Source organism: Ovis canadensis, chromosome 15, assembly GCF_042477335.2.
Source record: "Ovis canadensis isolate MfBH-ARS-UI-01 breed Bighorn chromosome 15, ARS-UI_OviCan_v2, whole genome shotgun sequence".
In the NCBI taxonomy this organism is placed as follows: Eukaryota; Metazoa; Chordata; class Mammalia; order Artiodactyla; family Bovidae; genus Ovis; species Ovis canadensis.
This window is the reverse complement of record NC_091259.1, coordinates 59,865,470-59,889,790: the sequence shown is the minus strand read 5'-3', so window position 1 is coordinate 59,889,790 and position 24,321 is coordinate 59,865,470. Positions and strand designations below refer to the sequence as shown.

Sequence of the window (24,321 nt, the reverse complement as noted above, 5' to 3'; positions counted from 1 at the left end):
CCAGGAAAGCTTCCAGGTGAGAGGGGGGTCCTTAGGGTCAGCTGCATCAGACACACCCCTAGCTGGTCCTCAGCTCATCTCCCTCTTTTGGGAGGTGGCTTCAGTATCCCCAAGGATCAAGTGAAGAGACTGGGGCCAGAGCCATTCCTTTTTCTTACCTTCCAGCAAGCAGGAAATTGGGGTGGTAGGCATGGTCTGGAGGCGACCAGTGCTTATTACCCCAAGGGCCAACGGGTGTCCATTACCTCACCTTGGAAGCTCAGACCCAGCCTCAGTCTCCACCCTCACTGCCATCTGTATGTGCCTCATCCCAGAGACCAGAGTCCAGCTTCCCTCTGGGAACAGAGGCCAGAGGGTGGGAGGGTCAGCCTCCCCTTTCACCCAGGGCACGATCTCGTCCTCATCTCAGTGTGTCGTCCAGGCCCTCGGTGAAGTGGGGTTGGTTGGCTTGGGGCAGCCAAGTCTACCACACCCCGGCAAGTAGGGACAGCAACAGCACCACAGTGGCCCCAGGGAACATGGGTGCCCTGGTGCCCGTTGGTCCCCTACAACACTGTTCTAGACTCTGGAGCTCTAGATGATGCTGAACCTCTGATGTTCCAGAAAATTCCTCATGATGTCCAGCCTGTATCCTTCCCTCCCCTCTTGAGAGCCAGGTGATGCTTTGTGCCCTGGATCCTCAGAGGTGCCCTCCCTTTCCTGCCCACCTGAGAAGCTGCAGAGAAGCCTGTGCTCTAGAGAGGTGAGAGAAAGGGAGAGGTTGAATCTCCACTCGAATCTGCCCAGCCTCCCCTCAGGGCAGGAGTTGTCCCTCAGTTGCCAGGCCGGGCCCCGCCATGGCTTCTGCCCCATGTGAAGTCAGGCTTCAGGCATATGCCCAGTGTGCCCACTGCCATCTCCCAGGTGTAGCAAGCCTGAGCCTTCCCAGGGTGTCCCCTTCCACCCCCACCCCAGGTTCCACCAGGCATCACTTCTTGGTTCTTCAGCCTCTCCTTGAGCCTCTTTGCCATTAGTGTTTAAATATGTCCCCTTCCATCTTTTAAAACAATACCAAACACCAAAAGAACCTGGAATTAACTAAAAACCCCCTCTCCCTGAAGCCTATACCTGTGGTTGGACTGCAGCTCTTCCTTACCCAAGGGAAGATAAGGCCAGATGACCTGCGAGGCCACCTCTGGCCCCACTTCACCTGGTGCCCCACCTGCCAAACAGCAGACACTGCCAGGGGAGGGATGGCATGTCCCCCACACAGGGCCTGACAGAACTATGCAGTGGGCGGGCAACCTGGGAGGAGGTGCAAGGACAGAAGCTCCTCCTGACACTACTTCCCACATTTTTATTCAACAAATGGATGGGTATGGAGACACAAGGACGGACAACAGCCAAGTTTCAATAAATAAGAGACACGGGGACAGCCGTGGGCCCGTGCCTGCACAGCCCCACATAAATAACGAGACTGCTGAGCCAGCGTGGAGACGGAGGCGGGGCAGTCGCCTGCACTGCCCAGGCCAGGGGACAGACACCAACACCGCAGGGACACAAACCACCGAGGCCAGAGGCCCCTTCCCAGCCCCGTCACACACACCACTTTCCCTCTGAAGCGCCTGAGATCTTGGGGGTGGCTGGGGCTCTGTACCACAGTCCTGCCCAGGGCAAGTCTGTTTCTTCAGTTTCAATAAAAACAGCAGGGGCAGGGGCAGGCACATGCATTAGGCCCCTTATGTATGCAGAGCCACTTTCAGGCAGCCCCGGGGGAGACTTGAAGGTGGAAGCCCTGAAGCAGCAAAAACTGGGTCAGATAAAGCTACTAGTGGGAGGGGCGGCGTGGAGTCGAGCTCTCCACCCCCACAACCCAGCCCAGAGCCTGCGAGGCGGGAAGGCCCTGTGCGCCGCGACGCTGCCACCCCCACTTCACAGTCAAAAAAACTGGGACCCAGTAATGGCCAGGGGCTTGCCCCAGATGAAAACCCAGAACTCAGCTCCCAGCCCAGGTCCTTTATAGGACCTGTCAGAAAAGAACGGAGCGGTCCCCCTACAGAGGCAAGGGTGGGGCCAGGGGTGCCAGGCAGAGGGCCCTTCCCCACCACAAGGCCTAGCCGTCCGGTGGAGCAGAGGTCAGGGCAGGGCACAGGCTCAGGGACCTGCGGGGAGGGAAACGGGTGGCAGGGACGGGGAGCCTTCCACCTGCTCCTGCACACAGCACCCGCCGGCCGGCCTGCCTGTCTCCTCACCAGGGTGGACACTCCCACCTCCAGGCCTTGGCGGTTTTGTCTGCTGGCGTTTCTGGATCCTCATGGGCCCAGCTGCAGCTCCACCTTCTCCAGGAAGGCTTCGGAACTGCTCAGGGCAGGGCTGCAGGGTCCTCAGATGGGACAGCCCCTCAGATGACCAGGTTGCTCTCACTTAGCCGGACCACATAGCGGTTCTCCTGGGGGACAGGGGTGAGGGGTCAGAGCTGTCGGGGCTTCTGGCTCCAAGAAAGCAGCCCCTGCCCAGTGCCCTCTGGACTTCCACCCTTGCCTTGTCCGCCATGAAAGTGGCCCAGGTGCTGACAAGACACCTTCCCACTCGGGTCCTCACCTCGGCCTTGTTCTCTGCTGGGGGCTTCGGCCACTTAGTGTGGCTTCCACCACTTCCTAGAAGTGCCCGCTGCTCACTGGGGAGGCCAGGTCGTGGGGAGTTGGGGAGCTCACTCCCTGAGGGCCCAGCCTCCATGATGGTCTTCACCTCGGAGCCCACTGAACTCACGCGCTGCTCGGGAATTCGGGCCACACGGAACCTGTGAGGAGCAGTGGTGCCACCTTCCCCCGTTAGAGGGGGATCCCCAGGCGTGGAGAGCGCAGCACCCGCCAGGGTCGCACAGCAAGTTCCTGGATCAGACCCTGAGCCCTCCCATGTCTGCCCACCCACTGCCGGGCTCCCACCTCTAGGCCATGTGTGGCCAGGCTCTTAGGTGTCTTGGGGGCTCAGGTGTTATCGGGGCGAGGACCCTGGCCACCCCCACTGCAAAGAGAGGCCCACTGAGACCAGGAAGGGTGGGGTTGCCACCAAACCTGCTGCTCACGGATCGACCTACAGCCCTGCCTCCCCGACAGCCATCAGGGGGTCACCTGTGGTCTGTGCCCCCCTCACCTGCCCACAGACAGGATGGTGATCTCGCCCTGGCGTCCAGCCTTGGGGGTCCTGGCTGGGTTGGGCAGGAGTCTGGGAGCAGGAGTGGTGGCAGCTGCGGCCTCAGGGGACAGCAGCACCTCGGGCCACTTCTTCTGGCTACAACGGGAGCAGCAGGGGCCCGAGAGTGAAGCCGGGCCCTGCACGGTGTGGAGGTGCTGGCGATGCGGGCAGACGTGCGGCATGCTGGGGGGGCCTGGCGACAGCCTGTGGAGAACACAGGCGGGAGGGTCACAGGGTGGGGCAGGCCCAGGAGACCCCGCAGTGACAGGAGGGCAAACGCACCCCAGGGGCGAGTCCCCAGAGGCAGGCCGAGTACCTGCGGTCGGGGGCCCGCCTGCCCGCTCACCTGGGCAGAGGCCGGTGGCCGGTCTGCACCAGCTGTCGGCTGTGGTACTCCTTCAGCAGCTCCTCCAGCGCCGCGGCATTCTCTGTGGGCAGCTGCTCTCAGCACCTGGCTCTGGGCAGCCAGGGAGGGCCCGCCCCCACACCAACCCCTGCCCACTCACCCCTCCCCAGCCCCGGCTGTGTGCCTTTTCCTCCCCAGCTCACCGAGCAAGAAAGGGCAGCACCGCCAGCCACACCGGTCAGAGGGCCAGGCTGCCCGAGGCGCGCCGGCGGGGAGGGGCAGAGCACCGCTCGGCGCGGGGATGGGGCCAGACCTCCCTCCTCACCTTTCTTCTCTGTGATCAGGCGCACCAAGACCCCGATGGTGTCCTCACTGGTGTCCTCAGGCCGGCAGGCAGGGCTGGTCCCTGGAGGAGAGAGAGAACCACCAGGATTCCAGGGAAGAAGCGGGTGGGACCCTCTCCTGCTCGCCGGCTACGCCAGGACTTGGCAGCAGAGGGCGCCCCAGGCCTGGGTGTGCGCGCCTAGGGCCTCAGCTCTGGCCCTGAGCTGTTACCACCGTCACTGCTCAGCGCCACCGCTCCGGCAGCCCCAGGTGCTGAGCGGTTTCAGGGCCCTCTGAACTCCACCATCCTGCACAGTGTATGGGATGGGGGCCAGCCTCTCCCAGGGCCTGCCCTCTCCTCAGCCTACGGGAGCTGTGGGCGGGCTCTCCGCCCAGAACCCCTGCCAGCCCCAACACACTGCCTGTCACACTCTGTCTTTGGGCCTGTCACTCCGCCCTGTCTTCTTCGTAACTAACCAAGGGCCCAGACCTCAAGGGCACGAGAATGGGCCAAACAATCAGTCCTGGGCCAGCAGCAGAGTCCTAGGACTTGCGCCCAGGCAGCAGCCAGCCAGTTAAAGGGAGTCCTAGGCTAGGAAAACAAGTGCGGTTCCAGGCTGAATGGCCTGCCCAAAGTTCCCGTCCTGTCCCCATCCTGGCCCTGCAGAGTCAGGGGCTGGAAAGGGGACTGGCATGGGAGGCACCATTCAGTCTTGACTTGGCCACTATGTTCTGTGAACAGAACTGTATGCATGCAGAGGCCCTGCCCTGCTGGCTCTCAGGGGACAGCGTGGGGCGGGGGGAGGGAAAAAAGAAAAGGGCCCCAGGGCCCTAGGGGAAGGGCAGGAGGAACATCTTTCTCTCTGGTTCCAGGGCTTGTAACTCAAACCACAGCCTGGAGCTGAAACCAGAGCCTCTCATGGTGCCTGTCCAGGTCAGGTACCCTGCCAGCCCTTCAGGCCAGAGGCCAGAGGTCACCCTGAGTACCCAAGAAGCAGTCTAACCTTTGAACTACACACACAACGGCAGCCCCAAAGGGGTCCACACTCCTCCAGCTGGGAGGGAATCCCGCTGCAACCCCTTGACCTCCTCTCTGCCTGTTCTGCCCCAGCTGCCACCTTGGGCCATCTCAGCCTTCCTTCCACTTTATCAGTTTGCCAATGTGCTACATCTCCAGGAAGCTCTCCTGATCACCCTTCCAGGCCAAGTAGAGCCCCTCAGGTGACCCCAAGCTGAGCTAGGCTGGGCCATCACAGGCCCTCTGGCCTCCCCACTCGACCCTCGCGTGGGCTCACCACTGCCTCCGCCTCCGGGGCCAGGCCCGACCTCCTTCTGGGCCGTGCAATGGTAGCCCTTCCGCTTGAGCAGGTTACACACCAGGATGCCCAGCAGCCCCATAAGACAGAAGATGGGCACGATGGCGATCACCGCGTACTGGGCAGCTGTCTCCTCGGGGCTGCCCGCCCTCGTGCTGTTCCCAGGCTGCCACGTCTCCCCTGCACTGCCGGCCCCTGCGGCCACCTCCACGCCACGTCGGACCCGTTGCCCCCGTTCTGAGCACCACAGAGGATGGAGGCAGGACAGAGGCAGAGAGGGAGACACTCAGCGAGGCCCAGGGCTGAGCCATGGGGCAGGGGTAGGGTTTGTGGCACCGACAGGTCCACAGCCACCCACCGTCCACCACACTGGGGAAGCCAAGGCCAGCTCAGCCCCTTCCTTTTTGGCCACTTGACCATCAGGATGGCTAGACCCTGAGCCCCCCATCTAGGCCAGAGGGGTAAACAAAAGGCAATGGTGTACACAGGAACACCAGATCCTGCCTCTCCACAAGCCTGGCCCACGGGTTAGTCTCCTCAGAAAGTGACCAACTCCACGGGTGAGAGGAGGTGCATGCATGTGAGCGTGTATGCTCACACTCGTCCATGTGGGTCACTTTGAGGGGGAGAAGGAAGGACAGGAGACAGGTTGGGACGTGAGCCCCCAGCTGTGACAGCACCTGCTGGACAATCTCTGCCCCTCGGAGATGGAGAGAGAAGAGACAGCCAGCGGACCAAGTGGCCACGTCCCGCTGGATAGCCTGGGCTAGGGGAGTGAGGATCCCACTGCCCCAGATGGACGCAGAGGGGCCCTCAGGCTCAAGCTCGCCAGAACCCTTCCCACACACCCCCACCAGTCCTAGCCCCTGTCTGAACTCACCGTGACAGCTGCGGCCACCCAGGGGGGTCCGGGCGCACGGCTGGCAGGGAACACCCGGGGCCTCTGCAGGGGAAAACCACCTGCAGGGAGGGAAGATGTTACTGAAGCCCAAAGGCCATCCTCAGAGAGGCTGGACCTTCCCCACAGGCACCCTCACCGGTCCCGACCCACTCCAACCACAGATGGGAAGTCTGGGACCCACTCAGGGGCGAGTGAGGCTGGGACCCCTGGATCTCAAGTCCTGGCCGCCTGGTCATGAGCCCCCTCGCTCCACCCCATGGCTTACCCAGGCTGGCAGTCTCCACATAGTGCGTCTTGCGTTGCTGTGCCCTCCTGGGCCTCCAGCCTCCCTCGAGAGCTGCAGTGTGAGTGGGGCTGGCACGGCCGAGAGCCCCAGGAAGCCGAAAAGGTGCCTGGGGGGCAGGACCTACATAATGTGCCCCGCCCCGGTTCCTGCAGGAGGGAAAGAGTGAGAACAGAGCCAGAAGCCAGGCCTGAGTCCCTGCCCCAGCCCTCGACAGTCTTCCCAGGAGAGGCCGATGGGCAGGGCGAGCTCACCACATTGGGCTCCTGTCCGGGTGGGCACTGCCGAGGGGCTGTCGACGTAGCAGTGGCCAGAGGCCAGGGCAGCAGCTAGAAGGGCATAGGGCAGGACACACTCAGGGCAGAAAGCACCAGGGAAGGCGGCGCCGGGCCCACTGACCCGCTGCCCGCCGCCCCTGGCACAGGGCAGGACACACTCAGGGCAGGAAGCACCGGGGCATGGCAGCGCCGGGCCCGCTGTCCGCTGCCCCAGGCACAGGGGCCTCCGGTTATGGGGCCGCCCCAGGCTTCGGGGGCACCCTCAAGACGCAATCCCTTGTGCCCCAAGTCCAATCTGCCTGCCTCAGCCCTGATGCATTGCCACTGCCCAGGGGAGAAGGGAACACATCTGCTTCTGGAAAGTGCCAGAAAGACCCCGACAGGGCCAGGTCAGGCTCTCGAACCCTCGGGTCTTTGAGTCACACCCTTTGAGCTATCCTGGACGATGAGGAGGACATTCTTCCGAATTCCTCTCTCAAGTTCCGCCCCACTTCCTGCTTGCTGCCTTGGCCCCCACATCACAGCTGAGAATGTCATTAACCAGCCTCATTTCACCATCCCTGGGGCTGGGGCTACAGGGGTGCTTCTGGGCCCTTGGTCAAGGCTCTGGGACCATATCCTCCTCCATGACCTCCCTGCCATGCAAGGCTGGCTCATTCACAGCCTGGCACCCACAGAGGGCATGACAGGTCCCAAGGGAAGGATCTTCTCAATTTGTATCCCACCCATTCCTCTTGGAGCGCCCTCTTTTCCCATTCCAGGTGTGAACTATCTACCGTGAATCTCCCTCCTCCAATCCTCTGATGGGGCCCCAGCTTGGGACAGGTGCAGAGTCGAGCCAGCTGCCCTAACAGGCAGAGGGAATGTCACATGAGGGGCGTGAGGGACCTCCTCAGGCTCCAGACCTGGTTCCAGCTCGTGCCAAGCACTGGGAGGCCAGGGGCACCAGGAGAGGAGCGGGCCAGACTGTCTCTGCTCCTCAAAGGAAGGGCTGCGTAACCGACCTCAGCACCCACCTCGGCACGAGGCTCCTGAGGGCTCAGGACACACCTCCCCCAGTCCCATCCCCACTCACCACGAGGAGACAGGACAGGGGCCAGGGCGGCGGGCTCAGCTTCATCCTCAGGCCCCAGCGGGTGGAGATGGAACAGAGGCGGCCGCTGTCCTCCTGGCGTGTGTTCCCGGATGGGGCTGGACGGGAGGGAAGGTAGGGAGATGGTGCTGGGCAGGAGAAGGCTGGGGCAGCCTCGCAGGGCAGCACAGGCTTGGGAGGCTTCCCAGGGGAGCAGGGCTTCCGGCCTCATCCATGAACAGGCAGCTACCCCAGGCCAAGCAGGGAAGTGTGAGAGGAAGGGACTGACAGCTTGGGGCCAGGTGGGAGGAACGAGCAGGCTGGCAGCACCCCCACGCCCAGCCTCTCCGCTCTCATCCCCAGCTCTCAGGGCTCCCGCCTCTCAGAACTCCGGGGGCCACAAGCACGCCCGCCTCTCCGCTTGCCTGCCTTCACTCTTGCTGTTTCTGTTCCAAGGAAGGCCTGCTCCGCCACACTTCAAAGCCCAACACAACCGGAGGCCCCTCTAGATGTTCTTCCCCCCAAAGCGCCTGTGTGTGGCCTCCCCCAGCCCGACCCCACCACAGCCCCTCCTTCCGCGGGCCCACCGTCCACACTGGGCCGGTTTCTCCAGAGCGCCGGGCCTGCCCCTCAGAGCCCTGGGCAGACCTGTGGGGAGGGGGTGGCCGCGGCAGCCGCACTCAAGCCTTCCGTCTTCTCCCAGGCGGCTCCTGTGCGCTGGACACCGCCCTCAGCATGGGCAAGGGTACGAACAAGACAGACACCGCCCCTGTCCTCAGGGAGCTCACACCCCAGGAAGACCTACGACCACCAGATCAACCGTGCTGGGCGGAGGGAAGGGCTAAGACACCAAGCGTGGCACACGAGGGCACAGAGCGTGACGGGCACTGGCTGCGCCGGGAGAAAAGTCTCCAGCTGGCAGACAAGGCTGAAAAGCAGGGAGGAGGATTTGGCTTAGACGACAAAAGGGACAGTGGCAGAGCCAGGGAGTCCCGTGACGGCCCCCGAGGAGGCTGTGCTCCAGGCTCGGGAGGGAGAGAGAGAGAGCGTCTCGGGCAGCCGGTGACCCCCGCGGGGCAGCAAGCAGCCAAGCCCAGAGCCTGGAGGGGCCCCGCCTGGAGCCTCAGAGTCTGATGGGCAGCCTGGCAGAAGGAGCACTGCCCGCGGTAAAGCCCAGGTCACAGGAGAGCCCATCAGCCTATGAGAGGCCGGGACTTCCCACACGAAGGGGGAGGCAGAGGAAACCGACCCGGCCGCGCTGTGGGCCTGGCCTGGCACGGACCTCGTGGGACCGGGGGTTTGAATTACACCAACCTCGGGACTCTCCAGGTCACTGGCGGGGGCTCTCGGCCCAAGGCCAGCTCAAGGGAAAACCCAGGACAGAAGGTCCGGCCACGGAGCAGAGTGAACGCCGCACCCTGGCCGTCAGCGCCTGACGGGGGGCATCCTCTGACCCAGCCTCCACTGGCGCCTCCTCCAGCGCGGGGACACGTGTCCCTCCCCTTCCCAGGCCCCGCTCCCACTCAGCCCATCTCGCCATGGCTCCCTCCTTTGTTCGTCACGGAGCTCACCCACAGCCGACCCCGAGTCCCAAGGTCTCAATGCCAGCCCCACAGCCCTGTCCAGCCCCAGCGCCCCTCCGGATTCCCAGGGTGGGCCCAGAGGGCTGGGGCAGGCTTGGAAAGTAAGAGGCTGGTTGGCCACGGAGAAGAGGTGCCTCCACCCCGACCCAAGTCCCAGCCCGTGACTGGCACCTGCTGGGTGACCTGTGCCCGCAGGCAGGGGCTGTGCAGCTGCTGACCTCCAGATGGACGGGGAGCTCTGCGCTCGAGACTTCCAGGAGGAAAGTGGGGTCCAAGGGCCCAGACTCAAAGCCAGTGAGGGCCCCCTCTGGCACATTCACAGACACTCGCTGCCTCGCGCCTGACGCCTTCTAATTACGCGCCTTCTAATTACCCCAAACCAGCACTTACTCCAGTCTGACCGCCCGAGTCTCTGCTTACTAGCAGCTCCCCGGGCCCCCACACTCAGCCTGAGCCCCCGGCAGACCTGTCCAGTCAGGCAGCTGCTGGCCGCCACCCAGAAGCCCCTGCACATGCGGACACCTGCGGCTCTGGCTGCCCTCTGAGCCTTCTCCCCACCAGGCCTCCAGCACCTATGCTGGGAGCCCTGGAACCCTGACTGGAGAGCAAGTCCCCATCAAGCCCTTGGCTGGGTGGGCGGAGGGGGGGCGGTGGGTGAAGCCTCCACCCCCTGCCCCTGCCTTCCTGTAGGCAGGGCAATCAGGGACGTTCCAAAGCCCAGCACCTCGGGGCACCTCCCGAGGGCTTCCTGGGGGAGGGCTGTCAGAGACGGAGGCCCTGAAAAGGGTGGCAGCTGGTATGGTGGTCCTCTTTGGCCCCAGGGTTCCTGGCAGAGCAGAACCACCCTCGGGGCCCCGGGGGCACAGAAGGAAGTTAGCTTAGAGGCCACTCCTCCCAGAAAGCCAGCCTGGCACCTGTTCCCACAGTCCCCAGCTCCCCAGGGGACCTGAGCCCCTGCTTCACCTCAGTGGGGCTCAGTCTCACCTGTAAGTGGGAGCTGTGCGCCCCCAGAGCAGGGCTGTCACGAGGTTAGATGAGGTAGCCTGCCGTGGGTCCTGTGACTGCCTCCTCTCTTTTCTTCTGTGCCTCCCGCCAGGGTTTGCAATTATTTGTTTGCTTGCTTGCTTACTGTCTGCCCCCCGACCAGACAGCAGCAAGGGCAGGGATGTCTGTCTCGTTCACCACAAAATCTTCCCCCAGCCAGCGTCTAGAGCAGGAGGCCTCCATGAAACATGGGGATATTGGGGGCTCGCGGGGGAAGGGTTCCTCACACATGGCCCGTCCCCACCCTCCTAAAAAGGCCCAAACAATTAGGACCAGAAATTCCCTGGAAGCAAGCCCAGGAGGAAAGCTGCGACCAGGGCCCCTCGCAGGAGGTGCCAGAGCCCCAGCGTGGCGTAGCCCTGCAGGCCCCAGAGAAAGAGGAAGCTGTGTTCCCACCCAGCCTCCTCAGGCCTCAGCAGCTTCCCCTTTCCCAGAATTGAAGCTCACGGGGTCACCGCCTCCAGGAGGCTCCTCCGACGGCTCCCCGCACCCCCAGCCCGCCCTGCAGTGGCCTCCAGTGCAGCCGAGCTGCAGCCTAGGTGTCTCAACACCAAGGGCTGGGCCCGTGCCTCCCCACAGCGCCAGCCACTCTGAGCTGCCTTCTCTCCCTGGCACTGGGACCTGCTGCTTCCTCTGCCCAGAACCCTCTCCAATCACCCGGCATCCGCCCTTCAGAGCTTCGCCGGAAGCTGCTTCCCCTTGGAAGCCCCCGACTACCACCGACCTGTGCCCTGGGTGTGTCGCCCTGGGTGTGTCGCCCTGGGTGTGACCGTCCTGTTTACCCAGCCCCTTCCCCACTGCCACGCTGCCCCCACCCCCGTGCCCGGCACCCGGCACCCGAAGAGGCATGTGCCAAACCAGGGGATCAGAAGGGGTGCTCAGGAGCGGGGCCAGCTTCTCCCAGGGTCAAGAGGGCCAGAGTGCAGGCCGTAGGCTATGGGGCCCAGCGGGCGGGGCTGGGGTCAGGGGCACTGAAGCCAGATCTGAACCCCCTGCCTAACTCGGGGAGAGCCAGCCTTCCTGCTCTGCTCTTCGCTGGCTCTGCCGCTGTGGACCCCACCCCCGCTCCCCATCTCTCAGAGGGCTGTTGTGAGGACGAGAGAGAATTCACATTAAACACTCAGCACAGGGCTTCCCAGGGGCTTCCCAGTAGTTAAGAGTCTGCGCGCCAACACTCTTGCAGGGGACACGGGTTCAATCCTGGTCCGGGAAGATGCCACACGCCTCGAAGCAACCAAGCCCGTGTGCCACAACCACTGAGCTGGGGCTCAAGAGCCAGCTATCCGCAAGTACCGAGCCCAGCACCACAGCTACCGAACAGGCTACAACGGGACAGGCCACCGCAACAAGCCCGCACCCCACAGCGAAGAGCAGCCCCCGCTCCCCACAACTAGAGAAAGCCCGCGTGCAGCAACAAAGACCCAGCACAGCCAAAAACTAATAAATCAATCAATCCTCTTAAAAAATACTCAGCACAGAGCCTGACACAGAACAAGCTCTCAGTAAGCACTCACCACGCCTGTCTCCGGTGTACACTGTGGAGGGGGTTATGGCACACACCTGATGCGCGAGGTATAAATGAGATTCTCTTACACTCATGCACAATGCTTGGCACAGAGCCTGGTACACAGGAGGTGCTCCTTTAGATACACTGACCATCTGGTGGGGGGGGGGGGGGCAGGAAGGGAGAGGAAAGGTTGGTGGGCGGAGCCCAGGTCCCCCCAAGTCTAGGCTGGAGCTGAGAAGCCTTCGTTTCCACCCCCCGCCCTCCGGGCCTACTGGAGCCTTGAAGGGTGAGCAGGGGAGCGAAAGGCATGGAAAGACTCCTGTCTCAGAGGCCTGCTGGGCTGCCGGCCAAGTGGGGCAGGGCTGGCGAGACGGAGGCGGGAGGCGGTTCCCACCTGGAGCAGGGGGTGGGAGACAGGTATTTGTTTCCGACAGTGGCTTTATGGCCTGTGGACCTCCTGCAGCCTCCGGAGGCTGGGGTTGCCTGGAAACACAGCTGGACACAGGCCTCTCTCGGCAATGGCTGCACCCAAGCAGGAAGACAAAGGCCTCCCATCGGCAGAGAAATCCAGGTTAGCAAGGAACCCAGTGGTTCCCTGGCAACTGGGGCTGAAGTAGGGCAGTGCCCACAGCTAGGCGCTGTCTCCTTTCTCCGCCCTCACAGGGAAGGGGACAGATCCTCATTCCCTCGGGCCAGGCCCTCATCTGGGGTTGCCTCCACCCCTCACAGCAGAGCTGAGCACGCCTCTTTCATCCCTAAGGAAACTGAGGCTGCAGGAGGTCACCTTATGGGTCACCCCACCCAGCCAGGGAGAGGTAAAGCAGAGATGGAGGCCAGGTACCCACATCTCTCTGGCCCCGGGCCCAGTATAAGACAGATGTTCTGAGGGTTTGCCAACCTAGTGGCAGAGGCTAGGGAGCTGGCAGCACACAGGGGCAGTTCAACTGAAAGCCCATCTCGAAGCACCCAGGAGCGCCCCGCAAGGAGGCACAGCCCCCAGCGGGGCCTCTCAGCTTTCCAGCACAGACTCGCCTACTGCCCCCGTCTACACCAGCTCCAGTAGGAAAAGGCACTGGGACCTGTGGGAAGCCTGGGGATTCCCGGGGGAGAAGAGTCCAGCCGGGAGGCCAAGTCCTCAGGACTGATGAAGGGGCCACTCGGTGAGAAGGGCGCCCTCATCTCCACCCCTACCCCAGCCTCAGGCAGCCTAGCTCTCCCAGGTCACAACCCTGGGGTGAGGAAGCCAGGCCATGCAGACCCCCCAATCCCGCCCCAGCGCCCACCAGGCAGCAGCTGCACCCCAGCCCGTCCCTGGGAGGCTCAGGGGCGTGGGGTGGGGAGGTAGGGCACGGTGGGGGCAGGGGCTGGGGGTGGTTAATTGGCCCTTGAGGATAAGAAAAGGGCTGAGACAGCCAGACAGGGCCCACCCGCCCCTCCCAGTCTGAGTGCAGAAGCAATCCCTGCCCCCTCCCTGGGCTGAGCCGGGGGCCCAAATAAGCCAGTCATCCTGAAGCAGAGCTGGGACACCCCTGCCTGCTACTAAGAACCTATTACATGCCCATTCCCTTACCAGGAAGACCCTGATGCTGGGAAAGATTGAAGACAGGAGAAGGGGACGACAGAGGATGAGATGGCTGGATGGCATCACCGACTCGATGGACATGAGTCTGAGTGAACTCCGGGAGCTGGTGATGGACAGGGAGGCCTGGCGTGCTGCGGTTCATGGGGCCGCAAAGAGTCGGACACGACTGAGCGACTGAGCTGACTGACCTACTGACTGACATGCCCACTCCCTTACCAGGCCTCCAAGACAGGGTTCCGGGCTCCACAAATGAGGAAGCCACGGGGCAGAGAGGCTGGCAGTCCCCCGTCACCACCTGGCCTCCAAGGAGACAGGCCTCCCTGTGAGGAGCGGGGACAGGCGGGCAGCCCCTGCTCTGGCCGCCCCAGACCTGGCAGTCCCCTGCGCCCACGTGCCCTGCTCCAGCCCAGCCCGCCACCCACCAGCTCTTGCCACTGCCGCACTCTCCTCTGAGAGGCCGCCCCTGCCTCCCACCCAGCCGCGCATCTGTGCCAATCACTACTGCCCCAGGACAGCCTGCAGCTCCCAGCACAGGCCCTGCCCTGGCACCCTGGCCAGGCTGACTCGGGCGAGGCTTCAAGAACCGAGGGGAGACCACAGGCCCAACCAGCCCTGTCCTCCAGCTCCTCTAGACTCAAGGGGCTGGAGGAAAGAGACTCCCTGCAATCCAGCAATCCCAGTCAGGCCCCAACCAGCAGAGCCTGAGGATGGAGGTCACAGGAGGCTGGGCCCAGAGCAGTCACACCTGGGTTCAAGCTCTAGCTCATTGCTTAGGAGCTCTGTGACCTCAGGCAGTTACCCTTCCTGAGCTCCAGGGTTCTCCCCTGCAGACAGGGGTTCTGGTCACCGTCTCCAGGGATGCTGAGGGGATAAATGGAGCCACTGTGGGTAGTACTGGCCTGGGCCTGGGCTGACCAGACCTCTCCTGAGTACCAGTTCTCAACAGCCCACAAAAGCCAGAGGAGAAGCCAAGCTCAGAACAGAGCGGCATCCCACCGAGGTCACCCAGTGACTCAGGACAGGCAAGAGAGCTTGGGAAACCCGACATCAGTCCCAAAAGCATGGGTGACGAGTCTTGGACTCCCCAGGTGGACCCTGGATGCCCATTTCCCAGCCATTACACAGGCCCGTGTCCACCTGCTCCCACAACAACTGAAGTCACAGTGAGGAAGGAGAAGAGGGCTGAGTAGTCCCGACCCAGCCCTACATCCCCAAGCCTGCCTCCTCTGTAATTTGGGACAACTGAGCCTGTCCAGCCGACCGCTTGGCATGGCTGGAGGATCCACAGTTCATCAGGGAACAGGGCTCTTCTTACGATCAGGCCTCACTCCAGGTGCCACCTCCTGCAGGAAGCCTTCCCAGCCTCCCCACCCCTCTCGTGGCCCCCTCCGCCATCATTGGTCATGTCTAAAGAGGAAGGCAGCGGGTGCTCCGGGAGGCGGGGCACGGCTCCATCCCTGTCCTCGCTGCTCCTTCTCACGGTGAGGGCATGAGGTCCAAGTCAGGTCTCTCCTTCTGGAAGCCCTCCTCCCTTCTCTCTCTACCCACACACTTAGACCCTGACTCTATAGGCTGCAGAAAACCCTTCCATCTCTCTCCGGTGCCAAGCAACCAGGGCACACGTTCATGGCCGCACGGGCAGCTTATTCACGGAGCCCTCATCTTTCCCAGGGAGGCCTGGGAAAGAGCTCTGGTCTTCCAGCAAGCAGACCTGGGTTAGGATCTCAGTGACACTGGAGTCCTGCCCGTCCCTCCCCTGGTCTGGACCCTCTTTTCGAGGCCAGTACCTGGACGGGCCGCTGATGGGCCTCAGGGTCCTGCCCAGGGCTGAACATACAGCCAGAATGCAGCACCGGCTCCACCATCTTCCCGGCCACCCCATCCCCAGCTGGGTGCTAAGCTCTGCCAGGGATCACATGCCAGCACCCCCACTCCTGAGTGGGGGCCCTGCTGCTGTTCTCCGGCAAAATTCCTCTTCCTCTGGTCCACCCTCACTGCCTACCTGGCAGAAAGGCTGCCCCACGGGAAGGGGAGGGCCTTGCCCAGCCAGGCCAGGGGCTGGGCAGCAGCACCACCACTCCCGGCTCCCCTTACAGGTGCCTGGTCCTTCTTTGAAAACCGACGCCAGAGTCGTCAGACAACCCTCAGCTCGGTCTGGCGGAGATGGGGCTGGGGGTTGGGCGGGAACTGGAGTGCCAGGCTCGAGCACCAGCCGCTGTGTGACTCAAACTCGGACTGGACCCTCTGCCCTCAGAGTCTGGGCCCCCCGGAGCAGCCTGGGGAGCAGGGAGCATGCTGTCAGCGCCTGTACCCAGGGCCTGCCGCACCGCAGGGCCTCCGCGGGGAGCCTCCTCTGCTGGCCCAGGGTGAGACCCTTGCCTGAGGAGCCCACAGCGAGCACCAGACTCGCCCCTACACAGAGGGGTGACCTTGAGGACTCACCCCCAACCCCAGCACACGCCAGGGACAGACCTCCCTGAGCATCTTGGCATACAGTAGGCCCTCAGCCTACAGCGGCTGCCATTCCTTCCTGCCTGGCTAACACAGATATGACCACGGGAGAAGAGAGGATAAGGGCCAGGCCGGCCCCACCCAGCTGGGCATGCGGCGCCCACGAGGATCCACCCCTGGACCTATTCCTAGAAGCGAGAAGGCGGGCAGGCGGCACGTGGACCACACAACGAAGAAGGACTAACACTGGGCTGGGAGGGCTCCTGGGAGAGGGGGTGGGGGTGGGGCTGTACCCTGAACCATCAGGAGGGTTCTAGAAAGGGGAGCCAGCAGAAGGAGAGGCGAGCACAACCACAGCATCTGGTGGAAAGAGATAAGGCTGAAGATGTAAAGTTCAAAAAGGTCCTGGAAAGAAAACCTCAATGACAGGGTGATGAGTCTGGACTGTACTTTGTTGGCCAAAAGTACAGGTTGCCTTAGGGAGGCCACTCTGGCACTGAGCGGGGGTTGGGACTGGAAATGGAGGCAGAGAGGCCAGAGCTGGAACATAAGAGGTGCCCTGGTTTTGCGAAGGCATGTCTTGGGCCTGCTCCCAGTCCTGGGCCATGTCCAGCCTGCTGGGGAACATGTGGCAGGAGAGAAGGTAGGTCTCCTGCCTGAAGGGTGAGAGCCAGAGCATCAGGGTGGCGGGGGCCTTGGGTAAGTTCCAGCAGTTCTCAGAACCTCAGTCTCTCCTGCTTGTAAAATGAGGCTGACCCTGTGAGCAGTGGCTGGGGACAGAAAGCTTCCCCTCCTGCCAGAAACAGACACCTCCCTTCAGCAACTGTTGCACCAATCCCAACTGCGGCCCCACTGGAAACCCAGCCTGGCCCCACCATCCCTGTCATTCAGGGAACCCAAGTTCCCAGAAAAGTCTGGCTTGGGCAGGGCACAGGGCAGGGCCAGGACCAGAAGAGGAGGTTAACTCTCGGTTAACCCTTCCCCTCGCCCTCCTGTTCCTAGGCCCTGAGCTATTTCCACCTCTCTGCTGGGGATGGAAATAACCCAGGCTCAGTCCCAAGAGACCAAGACAGCTATTCTGATCAGCTCCAAGAAGCACAACTCCAGTCATTCCAGAGAGGACAGAGGGACACCCGGATCCCCAGCTCCAGCTCTCAGCCACACAGCTGCAGGGGTCTCTGGGCTGAGGCCCGGAGAGTGTAGGCACAAGCTCAAGGTCACTCCCGGCCTGTCCCCTAACTCCTGCAGCATGTGGGTGGTTTTGGAACAACTCTGGATAGGGGCATAGGTCCTCACAGGTATGGTGAAGGTCAAGTGGGACTCCAATTCTCCTGCCACCCTTGGAGCCTGGGCTATGCTGCTGACGCCCAACACTCCTCAGAGCTCTACAAACACTCCTCAAGAGCTATACAGACTCTACCCAAACCAGTTACAGGCTCTAGAAGGCAGGAGACAGGCCTTTCTGGTGACCTCTGGCTACGGGCTGAGAGCTAGGGGGAGGGAAGAGGAGGAGGAGAGAGGTCACATAGTCTACCCACCCATAATGTTTTAGACGTGTAAGCAAATATACAGCATACTCAGAACTCACAATGGCATATCCCCTGCCAAGGCCACGTTGCCAGCCCAGGTTGAGAGAAGGAAGCCCAGATGCGCCATGAGCAGCTTATTGTGAAGGGAAGTGGCCCTCGCCAAGCAGTTCACAGGGCTTCAGGAGTAGGAGGCCTGAATTCCAGTCCCGGCACTGACCTGACTCTGCGTGACCTTGGGGAAGTCACTTTGCTTCTCTGAGGTTGTTTCCTTCTCTGGAAAAGTCACCGCATCTCAGAACCACTGTGAGGATTCACCGAGAGCATGCCATAAACTTCAGCATGGCACCTGGAACCCTCGCCCCCACTCAGAATGCAGTCAACGTTTTCAAAGGGTGACAGCAGATGAGAGAACTTCCAGACCCCTCGGCAGGCGTCCCTTTACCTCTCCTAATTTCCATTCTACTTTGCAGGAACCTAGAAGAGCCTCTTGTGGGGGAGGGGGCCTCAGGGTCTAGTCCAGATGGTGAAGAGGCCCTGTTCCAGCTCTCCAAATCAGAGGCCACTCCCGGGGAACCTGCCTCCTCTCCCCCTGTGAAGGGGACTGAAGAAGGGAGACGGGGCCAGAGAAGTCCATGTCTGTGCTTCAGAATTTTCAGCTTTGCTCGGGGAGGTGTGTCAGTCCTGTCACCAGCACCTGGGTGCAACCCCTGAGCCACTTTGTCCCTAGCAGACTGCCTGCCCCCCTCCCCCACTGCAGTCTTTGCGCCTGAGGGAGGTAGGGGAGAACAGAGACAGTTGACCCAAAAACAATAGACGATCCCAAAGTGATGATTCACAGTCTGTTCACAGCCCAGCACCTCAGTGTGCAGACAGGGAGACTGAGGCCAGGTGAGGGTGGGATCTGAGAGCAAGACTATGCCTGGGCCCAGTGAAAATACAGGTTACCCGGGGGGCAGAGCTTTGCCAGGCCTCCCAGAGAAAGACAGAGAGAGAGAGAGAGAGAGATTGAGTGTGTGTGTGTGTGTGTGTGTGTAAGACAGAGAAGGGTGGAGCCTGTGTGTGTGTCTGTGTCTGTGTGTGTGTGTGTAAGACAGAGAAGGGTGGAGCCTGAGGCTACCTCAGGGGCCCTCTGCTGCTGCCAGACTTGGCACCCCAGGAGATGCCACTCAGCCTTGGCGCCTCTCCTTCTGCCAGGGTAAGTCACCCTCACTAAACTGGGCTCCTGAGGAGGTGCCCTCTTGGGGACAGTCCTGGAGAGACTGCTGTCCCCTCCCTTGAGCCCCCTTCCTTCCAGCCCCCCATCTGCTAGTGGGTGTTTGAGGTCCCTCCTTCCCACCTGGTACTCATCTCCCTGAGGTGCAGGCGCGCACACGGCACAACGTGACCCCACAGCAAGCTATGCTCTGGGGGCTGGTTCTCACAATCACCTGGGGCCCCTCTCCCTCTATTCCACGCTCACCCACGTTAACGAGGGCCCTGGCCCTGCCCTGGTCACGCCCCAGGCCACACACAAACACACTCGGTGACCCCAGTGACCCGGGGTCTCACTCACAGCAGGCAGGGGGTCACAGTCACCCGCAGTGACCCGGGGTGTCTCACACACAATCACACGCACACACTCTGCCTGTCACAGACACACAGAGCCCCTCTGTGTCTCCCGCTCGGCCCGGCGTCACCGCCCAGTGTCCCGGCCACACGTTCGCCCCGGCTGGGCCGCCTCACGCGCCGTGTCGCCCACAGTCACGGGCTGACACCGCTCAGAGCCCCCTCCGGCCGCTCCGCGCTGCAGCCGCACTGAGGTGCCGCCGTCCAAGTTTCCCGGGCCGGGGGCGTTTCCGCGGCCCGCTGGCTCCTCAAACTGCAAGTCCCGCCGCCGCTTCCCCACCGCGCACAGCCGGGCCTGGAGCCGCGGCCAAAGGACGCACAGGTCCCCGGGCAGGGGGGCTCAGAGACGAAGAGACGCGAGGGCGGGGGGGGGCGCCGGCCCCGGGCTGCGGCATCCGCCGCGCCGGCGAACTTCCTCAGAGACGCGAGGAGGCAGGGGGCGCCGCTCGGCTCCGCATCCCTCTGGCCCCTGCCGCGGGGAACGGACTCCGGACCGGGGTTCCGCGCGACCTCCTTACCTGGCCGCCCCCTCCAGCAGCCCAGCTCCTGGGTCGACGCAGTGCCCGGGCCCGTGTCGGTGAGCGCCCGGGCGCCCGCGCAAGCTGCGCGCCTTTTGAATGAATCGCCGCCCCGGCCTGGAAGACGCACACCCCGCCTCCGCGCGTCACGGCCGCCGGCCCCGCCCCCGACGTCAGAGCCCGGCTCGCGGCCCCCGCCCCTGGGGGCTGCCTTGGGGCGAGCTGGAGCTCTGCGGCCCGGCCGTGCTGCTCTGTGTCGCCGTCTCTCGTGTCCCGCAGGAACTGCAGGGGCTGTGCCAGACCAGCCGCTTCTGGGGTCAGCCCCTTCTGGGCTCCAAACCAAGAGGGAGTTGCAAGATAGACTGGAGACTTGGATGCTACTCTGAGACCAGTCATCATTGCCAGTGCAAATGGGGCACCGCTGCTCCTCACTGGGTCTCGTTTTCCTCCTGGAAATTGGCAGCCAGGGTGAACGAACTCACTTTGTCTTGTTGAGGAGGCCGAGGCCCGCCTCCAGACACCCCACCCGTTAGGTGAGAAAAGGCCTGGTGAAAGTGGATCTATAGTGGAGGCCCACTGGGTAGGCTTCTGCCATTCTTCGGGGCCCAGCCTGAATCTCTTTCCTCCAGGAGGCCTTTCCTGCCTCCACTTCCCTCCCCACTACCCTCCGCCGGGATACTTAGTCCCTCCTTCCAGCAGGACAGGTGATATACTGCTTTCCGTTTCCTACAGCCAGCCGCCCCACCCTGCAGATTCCCAACCTCAACCATGGGGTGCCCAGCAGGGGGGCACTAATCGTATTGTATTTCTAGCTCTGTGAATCGTGCCCCTTGGAGCTGTGCCTTATGGTGGGCCAGAACTGAGGGCAGCAGCTCAGGCGCCAAGGCTCCCCCCACTCAGTTACATTCAGGGGTTCCCAGCGGCTCTCCCAGGACAGCGGGGCTGGATGGGGATGCAGACATTAGGGAGGACCTTGTGCTGGGGGCAGAGGCCTGGCCAGAATTAGGATAATCACAGCTCATGGCAGAGGTGGAGGAAGATAAATAAGTTGTTAGGGATAGATTGTGAGGGGAGGTGGAGAATTCTAAGTAAATTGAGTCAGATCTGAGCCATGGGGTGAGGGGGTGGAAAAGGTCAGGTCCCCAGGGTCCAGGAGATCCAAGGAGGAGAACTGGACACCTGCAGAGGGAGGGGGACAGGGAAAGAGTTTCCATTTCCTTGGGCGAAGCCCAGGTTGTGGGGGAAGGGCAGAGAGGCTCCAGATGACTGATGACTGATGACTGATCAGAGCCCCAGCCAGGCCCCTCGCATGACTGCGGAGACCCCCAGGACTAGATCAGGGGTGGGCCCAGGGTCACATATCCCACATCCGAGCCCACAGAGGTCCATGCTGGGGACCTAGTGAGGGAGCTAGAGCGGCCCAGGATGCCCTTATCCCTGCAGATGTTTTCTTTATAAGGGGAACTTCTATTCCCCCGTTCCAAGTTCTGGAGTTCAAATGGTGGCATTTCACATGCACTCAATAGGCCAAATGGGGATATGCTTTTTGGTCAAGTAGTGGCCATTAACCAGACGTCCTATAGAGCAGGGATCCCCAACCCCTGGGCCACACAGCAGGAGGTGAGTGGCGGCCAGAGAGTGAAACTTCATCTGTATTTATAGCCCTCCCCATTGCTGGCATTACCATCCTCCCCACTTCCACCCCCTTCCCTTGGTCCGTGGAAAAACTGTCTTTCTCAAAGCTGGTCCCTGGTGCCAAAGGGGACTGCCACTATAGAGAGTCCAGGCCTGTCTCTGCTACCAGCTCCATGTGAGGCTTTGGTCAAATCCCTTCCCAGTTCAGTTTCCCCATCTGAAAATGAGGCTGCCTAACTTGTTGCCTGGAGGTCATACTAGTTCTCTGTGTGAGGAGGCCCGACCTGACTGTGTAGGAAGGGGGAGCAGCTACCAGAGCTCAGAGAAATGACCAGGGATGGAGGAGGCGAGCAGTCCCTCTGTCCTCCGAACCACAGCAAGCTGCACCTGGAACCCTGCCCAAGAGTCTGGGAACATTCAGCTGCTACAGAGAGGAGACAGGGAAGGAGTTGCGGAGGCCAAACGAGAGACTTAGATCGGCTTTTTATGGAGCTTGGAGAACCACAGGTTCGGGAAAACAAAGGACTTTTAGAATCACAGGCTTTTAAAACTCTTGGCATCTCAGATGGGTCCTCAGAATCTTAGCATTTTAATCCCTGAGCTCAAGCACCTCAGAGACAGACGATCTTGTTGAAACTCCGATAGGGAAGCGGGAGAACTGAGCCCAGAGAAGTCCTGAACCTCATCCTAGGCGGTACAGCACAAGACTCCAATAAGCTAGGTGAGCTGTGGTGGCCCAGGGACAGGGACATGGGCCCCACTGAGACTTTGCCTGAGGTAGGGTGTGGATCTTGGGCCGCAGGATCAGAGAAAAGGGGCTGTTTGCAGGGGATCTGAGCAGATAGCTGCCTCTGGGGTTATGAGGGCTACCTAGGTGGCGCTAGTGGTAAAGAACTTGCTTGCCAGTGCAGGAGACATGAGACCCGGGTTCGATCCCTGGGTCAGGAAGATCCCCTGCAGGAGGGCACGGCAACCCACTTGAGTATTCTTGCCTGTAGAATCCCAGGGACAGAGGAGCTTGGCAAGTTACGGCAAGAGTCAGACAGACAGGACTGAAGCAACGTAGCACGCACAGGGTTATGGACCAGAAATGGTGGCGCCCTCTGTGGATACCCTTAAATTCCAATGTGACTGTCCAAAGCAAGAGGAAATGTCATGGCTCAGACTTAAATTTCAAGACTCTGCACTTGGCTAACCCCCTAATGGGCCAGGTTCTATCCCTCAGAAGGCGGGCTGCCCTGTATCTGTTCCGAGCCTCCAGTGGGAGGGTGAGCTTGGTTTAAAGCCATTGTCAGGCTACGTGGCCTTAAGCCAGTGACTTCATCTGAGTGCAAATTCACTCTCAGGGCATTGTGAGGGTCTGCTGAGACCCCACATGGGAGGCACCAACTTGCCCCCTCCCCGTCAGCCCTGCATCCTGCCCCTGGCCCAGCCCCTTCACTTGCCTTTGCCAGGCAAGGCTCCTCGTTGGCCGTAATGGGCCCAAAATAGTACTTCCCCTTGCTGGTTCCTGCAATCTGGCCTGTGGCTTCAGGTCTGTGAGGACAGAAGAGAGACTTGGTGTTTGGCAGGCATGCAAAAGATGTGAAGAGCTCTCGGAGGTCACCTGGGTCATTTTTTTTTTACTTTTCTGACCATAGGAAACCTTCCTGCCCGGTTCTCCCCTACACCGACCCCCAGCCTCAACGCTGCCTTGCTGTGTGACGTCAGGTAAATCTGTCCTTTTCTGTATCTCATCTTCCTTGTGAGGCAGATATCTAGCTAAACCCTGTTGTTTCTATCTAGCCCAAGGAAACACCTGGAGAACCCCCCCTTGGAGAAGAGGTGGTTTTTGGCCCTGACTGTCTCCTCTGAAGTCAGGATGCCCTTCCCAGGCTGGGTATGACGAACATGAGCCAGATACGTCATGAGTGGCGGGTGTGTCTTTGGCTGCTTGGACTGTCTCCTGTCCTCCAGCCACCCTATGTCACTGCCTTTAGTCTCCCCCATGAGGCAGAGACCTGAGCAGACAGACCACATACACATCCCGGCTCTACTGCTTAGTAGCAAGGCAACCTTGAGGAAGGCGTTTAACCTCTCTGAACCTGTTTCCTCATCTGAAAAAAAGGATAATGGTACCAACCTCCCAGGACCACTGAGGGTGAAACTGGATGATCGAAGCTCCTGGCTTGCAATAAATAAATGGGAGCTGGGGCTATTATTAAGCAATATTCAAGACCTACAGGGAAACCTCAACTGAATTCTCTAGATTTAACTAAACAAATATTTATTGAGCACCTACTTTGTGTCAGGCACTGCAGGTGGCCTGGGGATGGAGCAGTGAGCAAACATCCCCCTTGCAGAGTTCACATTCTGGCTTCCCTGCCTTTTCCTCTTTCCCCACTGCTCCAGCTGGGCCTACACCTCAGACCTCTTGCTCCAGGTTTCCCGACCCTTCCTTGCATTGACTCAAGCTGTTCCTTCACTCCTCACATCAAACCCGAGTCCTACTACCTCCACCCCAGGGGCATGGCTTGTGGGATCTTGGTTCCCCACCCAGGGATCAAACCTGGGCCCACAGCAGTGACAGTGAAGAGTCCCACTAGACTGCTAGGGAAGTCCCTGGCTGTGCCCTTTAAAGCAGTGATTCTCCGCCTCACTAGCAGAAATAAACCACGGTGTCAGAAGCCAGCATGGCAGTTACCCTAGAAGGGGAGAGTAGGTGGGGGTGCGTGGGAGCTTTCAAGTGGTGGAATGTTCGGTTTCTTAATCTCGGTGTGTTTATTAATAAACTTATCTAGCAGCCCACTAATGACCTGAGTACCATTCTATACAAATGTTATGCTGCTGCTGCTGCTAAGTCACTTCAGTCGTATCCAACTCTGTGCGACCCCATAGACCGCAGCCCACCAGGCTCCCCCGTCCCTGGGATTCTCCAGGCAAGAACATTGGACTGGGTTGCCATTTCCTTCTCCAATGCATGAAAGTGAAAAGTGAAAGTGAAGTCGCTCAGTCGTGTCTGACTCTTAGCGTCCCCATGGACTGTAGCCCACCAGGCTTCTCCATCCATGGGATTTTCCAGGCAAAAGTACTGGAGTCGGGTGCCATTGCCTTCTCTGATACAAATGTTATACTTCACTTAAAAGTTTTCCTACAAATATGACTGATACTTGGGTCAGTCCCACCCTCAGAAT

At 61.2% G+C, this 24,321-nt stretch overlaps 1 protein-coding gene across 8 annotated transcripts; it reads right to left on the bottom strand.

Moving 5' to 3' along the window:
• Positions 1-1,316: 1,316 nt before the first annotated feature.
• RELT (RELT TNF receptor) lies at positions 1,317-19,657 on the bottom strand. Of its 8 annotated transcripts, none has more exons than XM_069553032.1 (11): positions 19,514-19,633; positions 7,698-7,813; positions 6,599-6,673; positions 6,327-6,493; positions 6,041-6,120; positions 5,140-5,397; positions 3,846-3,926; positions 3,521-3,602; positions 3,133-3,378; positions 2,581-2,779; positions 1,317-2,428 (listed from the first exon to the last, which is right to left on the bottom strand). In XM_069553032.1, exons 2-11 carry the CDS (start codon positions 7,740-7,742, stop codon positions 2,381-2,383), a joined length of 1,281 nt encoding a protein of 426 aa, XP_069409133.1. In that variant the 5' UTR covers positions 7,743-7,813; positions 19,514-19,633; the 3' UTR covers positions 1,317-2,380. The 8 variants fall into 8 exon arrangements, with proteins under 8 accessions (XP_069409133.1, XP_069409127.1, XP_069409125.1 ...); XM_069553026.1 differs by lacking the exon at positions 19,514-19,633 and adding an exon at positions 17,608-17,691; XM_069553024.1 differs by lacking the exon at positions 19,514-19,633 and adding an exon at positions 10,262-10,967.
• Between the last annotated feature and the right edge of the window lie 4,664 nt (positions 19,658-24,321).

Bases quoted from the DNA above. Each gene is read 5' to 3' on its own strand.
- RELT (XM_069553032.1), bottom strand. From the start codon at position 7,742: ATGAAGCTGAGCCCGCCGCCCTGGCCCCTGTCCTGTCTCCTCGTG. The intron at 6,494-6,598 runs GTGAGCTCGCCC...TCCCTCCTGCAG, and splicing joins CCGGACAGGAGCCCAATGTG to GAACCGGGGCGGGGCACATT. The intron at 5,398-6,040 runs GTGAGTTCAGAC...TGTGGTGCTCAG, and splicing joins GGGTGGCCGCAGCTGTCACG to AACGGGGGCAACGGGTCCGA.